Below are 5,713 nucleotides of genomic sequence, written 5' to 3' on the forward strand. Positions count from 1 at the left end.
AGGATATGAAGCTCCCTCATCCATTTAGATTTCAACCAATGTGGCTGTCCCATCCTGAGTTCCCGACTGTTGTGAGAGAGACTTGGTCTAGTCCTACAACACTCTGTACTGCCACTTCAAAGTTTGTAGAAAAGAGTTCTAGCTAGGCTGCGGGGTATTCAAATAGCTTTGTCCATTAATCCTAATGACTTCCTAGTGGGTCTAGAAAAAAATTTACGAGCTGGATTTCAGGAAGTCTCCAAGCTTGAGGAGTACTGGGCCATGAAATCCCGAATAACCTAGTTGGTGGAAGGGGATAGGAACACAGGCTTCTATCATAGTTTGGCCTTAGTCCATCGAAGGAGAAAACGAATCACTTGTATGAAAGATAGAGCTGGTAATTGGATCAAGGGGGAAAGAGAGATAGCGGAGTTTATTAGAAATGGATATGTTGAATTATTTTCATCTAGTCACAGCCATGCTATCCGCTCTAACTGGGATTCGCCCTTTTGGCATAGTTATCTTGTTGATTCAGAAGCTGAAAAGCTTACTCTCCCAGTCTCTGATGAAGATATCAAGGCTGGTCTTTGGTTTCTTAAGGCTTTCAAGGCCTCGAGTTTCGATGGCCTTCACGCGGGATTTTTCCATCGCTTTTTGTTGTTGGTGGGTGACTCAGTAAGAGACAAAGTGAAAAATATTTTTACCTCCGGGAAGATACCTGAGTACCTGAACCAGACGATCATCACCCTTATTCCCAAATGCAAGAACCTTGAAGCTTTCAATCACTATTGTCCAATTAGGTTATGCAATATGGTTTATAAAATTGAATCTAATTGGTTTGACCAGTTTAATTATGAGGATTAACCACAAGCAACCCTGGTGCTTAAAACGTAGGGACATCATAGAATAATCATCCCTAAATAAAATTAATTCATACTTTTGCCAAAACAAAGGATCCATCTACTACAAGATTCTATTTCGCAGAGTGATCAGGAACATAATCTACATGCTACATGACTTGACATATAAAAAAAAATGATAAAATAAATCTTAATGAGTAAATACAACTGTAGATTGACGAGAGGACAACTTTTGCCCCAAACAGAAGTATGCCAACATTTTTGACCATTTGTTTTGGATGCGATTTTCATGCCTGTACATTTGAATCTTCCATGAATTAATTGAAACGGTAAATATCAACAACAGGTTAAGAACATTGAATCATCACAAAGTCATTGAAGAAAACCCGAAGTCTTGTTTTCAGCAATAGAATAGAGAATAAAGTCAATCTTCATAGTTTGCAAAGAAAACATAATAATAAAGGGGTCAACTTCATCTTTACTTTAACAAAATGTTACACATTTCTTCCTACTAGTAGATTTGTCATTATACAGTGTCATTGAATATATTAATTTTATACACACTTCATACCATGGCTTTAGCACTATCACATCTTCTCTCTTTGCATCTTGTTCTGTTGCTACCATATTCCACCATTGCTCAAACTTCCAGAAACCAATCTCCAGGATCATCTCTTACAACACAAGAAAAAGATACTTACAGGGCACCGCCTTCTGGTGACTTTGCTTTTGGTTTCCAACAAATTGTGAAAGGAGGCTATCTACCAGCCATTTGGTTCAACAAAATACCTGAAAAATCCATTGTTTGGTCAGCCAATGGAGATAATCTTGTGCCAACAGGATCCAAAGTTGAACTTACCAAAGATGGCCAATTTGTACTCAGTGACCCAACAGGCAAAGAGATATGCTTGACACTGGAAACTTTGTGCTGGCAAGCCAGGACACTGCGCATTTGTGGCAGAGTTTTGATCATCCAACTGCAATGTTACCTACACAAAAGAAGAGTTTGGGCAGCAAGCTTGTTGCTCATTACTTAGAAATGAATTACTCCAATGGAAGGTTCCAGTTCACACTAAAATTAGATGGAAATCTTGTGCTTCAAACAAGAGCTTACCCCATGGATAATAATTATGTTGATTATTGGCCTAGGCCAGAATAATTTGTAGGCAGCGGCTTTCAGGTGGTCTTTAACAAGTCTGGCTCTATAAACTTTACAACAAGAAATGGAAGTGTAGTTAAAACGATATCATCAAGTCCTAGTTCTACGCAGGACTTCTATCAAAGAGCACTCATGGAATATGATGGTATCTTAAGGCATTATGTCTACCCAAAAAGCAGCTCTTGGAGTTGGCCTATGACTTGGTCTTCTTTGTCAAGCTTCATACCTTCAAATATATGCAATTTTGTGGACATAGAACTTGGTGGTGGTGCTTGTGGGTATAACAGCTACTACAGATTAGGAGATGATGAATGACCAAATTGCTTATGTCCTGATGGATACTCCTTCATTGATCCAAATGATGTTTTGACAGGTTGCAAACAGAACTTTTTTTCACAAAGTTGTGATGAAGCATTGCCAAAATCAGATCTTTTTTATTTTAAGCCCATGCCGAATATAGACTGGCCCAGCTAGACTGATTATGAACGCTTTGGAGGCAAAACTGAGGATTCGTGCAGAGCATCTTGCTTGGGTGATTGCTTCTGCGTTGTTGCAGTTTATAGAAATGGGGACTGTTGGAAGAAGAAATTTCCTCTCGCAAATGGGAGGTTAGATTCCACTTATAAAGGAACAACTCTAATCAAAATAAGAAAGGAAAATTCTACTTTGAAGGGTCCAAGTGCAGAAAAGAAGAATAAAGATCACTCTTATGTGATACTCATTGTGTCGGTGCTACTTAGCAGCTCAGTGTTTCTAAACTTACTCTTTCTGTTGGCTGCCTTTCTACTTGTTTTTCGTTTCAAATATTGGAAACTAAAGGCCCTTCAACTAGGCCTAGTCATGTCATGCATGAATTTGCGAAGTTACACTTATGGGGAACTAACAGAAGCCACAAATGGGTTCAGGGAAGAGTTTGGAAAGGGTGCCTTTGCAAAAGTTTACAAAAGGGTACTAGGTTCTGAGGATAGAAAATTAGATGCAGTTAAAAGGTTGAATGATATGGTGAGAGAAGGTGATTTGGAGTTCAAAACTGAAGTAAGTGCTATTGGCAGAACAAACCACAGAAATTTGGTCCAACTGCTAGGATTCTACAATGAGGGGTAGCACTGGCTGCTTGTATATGAATTCATGAGCAATGGTTCTGTAGCAAGCTTCCTCTTTGGGGGTTCACGGCCAAATTGGTACCGAAGAATTCAAATTGCATTAGGAACTGCAAAAGGGCTCTTTTACTTGCAATAAGAATGTAGCACCCAAATCATACATTGTGATATCAAGCCACAGAACATCCTCCTAGATGACTCTTTTACAGCTAGAATTTCTGACTTTGGATTAGCCAGGCTTTTGAAAACGGACCAGACTCGAACTACTACTGGGATTTGGGGAACTAAATGGTATTTATCCCTAAATGGTTTAGAAAAATTCCTGTTATCGCCAAGGTGGATGTTTATTGCTTTGGCATTTTGTTGCTAGAGATCATTTGTTGCCAGAAGAATTTTGAAGCAGAGGAACAGGATGAGAATCTTATGATACTAGCTGACTGGGCATATGATTGCTATGCAGACAAGAAACTGAATCTGTTAGTGGAGAATGATGAGGAGGCAACTGATGACATGAAGAGAGTGAAACAATATGTAATGATTGCAATATGGTGCATTTAGGAGGACCCATCGCTAAGGCCAACAATGAAGAAAGTGGTACAGATGATGGAAGGAGTTGTTGAAGTCTCAGTGCCTACAAGTCCATCCTCATTTATTAGTTCAATCTAAATCCTTTAATATAATTAATTTTCTAGCTTTATTAAGTCATTAGTCATGTTTAATAATCAATACTATCAGGAATAGTATACTCATGAATGTATGATGATATCTGTCCCAAGACTCTCAATAAAATGACCACTTTTCTTTGTCAAATAATTCTTTATATGAAATTTGTATTTTCCTTGATAAAGTTTCCCTTAGTATTGCAAAAAAAAAATGTTTCTTTTATGTTGAGTATTGAGCCACCATAAAACTAATAAAAAACCCAACAGTTAATGCCATAACTAATAAGGATTGAAAAACCAAGTATCATATTATGGGCAAAAATTTGCCTCACCTGCAGAATCCCACCACCAATTTTAGCAAACTCCAATTGACAAGATCAGGACAATGACTAGTGTCTACTAGACTCTAGAACTAATCGGAGCCACAATGTTTGACATATTTTTCTATGCAAATTATTTTTAGGTAGGCCTTCTTAGATGAAATCTGGCTAGACTTAGCAAAGACCTAAACTACTGTCCTACACCTTTGTAAAACTGCCTTATGACAAATGTTATAAAGAGATCATCTAGACATTTATAAGTATTCATTAGTGCCATATAAGGATCCGAAATGGGGTATAGAAGGAATGGTACAGTGAAATGGAATTACAATCATGCCATCTTTGTACTTATCTGTTATTCCGTGTGAATATGAGAATATATTACCATTAAAAGCATTCAATTAAATGATTGATCATTGAAAAAAGAAAAACAAATGACAGATTAATAATGACCCAAGTGACCAAACAAGCATAAGAACAAATCCAAAGATAATAAGAAGATGGGACACACTAGATCGAATTTCAGCCAAGCATAGACCCTTTTGTTGCACAAGAGTGAGAGAGAGAGAGAGGGAAATTCTTAGCTTGCTGACCTTGTAGTCTCGGACTAGCTAAGAATTTCCCGTGCTTTGCTTTCATGATTTGGTGATCGCCCACCTTCATTTGAACATCTTTGGTCGAGGAGGGTTGTTGATCATAACCCGCGATGGATGATAAACTGAAGTAGGACTATTATTAGGGCACGAACATAGTTTTTGGACCTAGCAGTCCCTGGGTCTAAAAGATCCTCCAAGTCTGTTTCAGGCTTGAGCTTTAAAGGGTCTTGGGCAGGAACATAGATAGAGAGCTTTTAGAGAGAGAGAGAGAGAGAGAGAGAGAGAGAGATATGGCAATGGCAATGGTGCTTCGCAAGCTTGCCTCATCCATCGATTAGTTGATTCGCCCTCTCTTCAATGGAGGTTCCCTCTATTACATGGTTTTCTTTCTCTCTCTTTCTGCCTAAACATTTCCTTTCTTACAACTTTGGAGATTGTAGGAAACTAGCATTAAAAAACTAACTATTCAGTTAGTTGGCCCCGTTTGTAAATAATTTGTGATTGTAACAACTCGAGCCTTAGAGGGTCGATTTAGGGCCTCTAAATCGAGCCTCTAAGGCTCGGTTTACCTGGTTTTCCATGCCAAAAGTCCACGTGTACATGCGGAAATCGAGTGTTTGAGACTCGATTTCCACGTGTACTCCACGTAGAAATCGAGTCTCAGACACTCGATTTCTACGTGGAGAACACGTAGAAATCGAGTCTCATAGACTCGATTTACTCAAAGTAAAATCGAGTCTCTGAGACTCGATTTTTACGCATTCAGACCCCCCACTCACGTCTTGGTCGTGTCCATGTTTTTTGTCTCTTTTGCGTGCAGAGAATATCTGACTATGCCATCATGTCTATGTTTTTGAGTGATTGGTCATGTCAAATGTTTATTTTGAATGTGCAAAGCTGACCAGGCTACTGTTTTGTTTTTGGTCTCTTTTGGGCTGTGTTTTTGAGTGATTGGTCATGTCAAATGTTTATTTTGAATGTGCAAAGCTGACCAGCCTACAGTGTTTTGTTTTTGGTCTCTTTTGGGCGTGCAGAGA

General features: G+C 38.6%; 1 protein-coding gene and 1 pseudogene across 1 annotated transcript; both read left to right on the forward strand.

The window, feature by feature from the left end:
• The first annotated feature begins 360 nt into the window (after positions 1–360).
• Positions 361–843, forward strand: LOC115950270. Its single transcript, XM_031067496.1, has one exon. It carries the CDS (start codon positions 361–363, stop codon positions 841–843), a length of 483 nt encoding a protein of 160 aa, XP_030923356.1.
• A 310-nt stretch (positions 844–1,153) lies between these two features.
• Positions 1,154–4,963, forward strand: LOC115981879 (annotated as a pseudogene).
• The last annotated feature ends 750 nt before the right edge of the window (positions 4,964–5,713 follow it).

Source organism: Quercus lobata, chromosome 1 (assembly GCF_001633185.2).
Source record: "Quercus lobata isolate SW786 chromosome 1, ValleyOak3.0 Primary Assembly, whole genome shotgun sequence".
Taxonomy (NCBI): domain Eukaryota; kingdom Viridiplantae; phylum Streptophyta; class Magnoliopsida; order Fagales; family Fagaceae; genus Quercus; species Quercus lobata.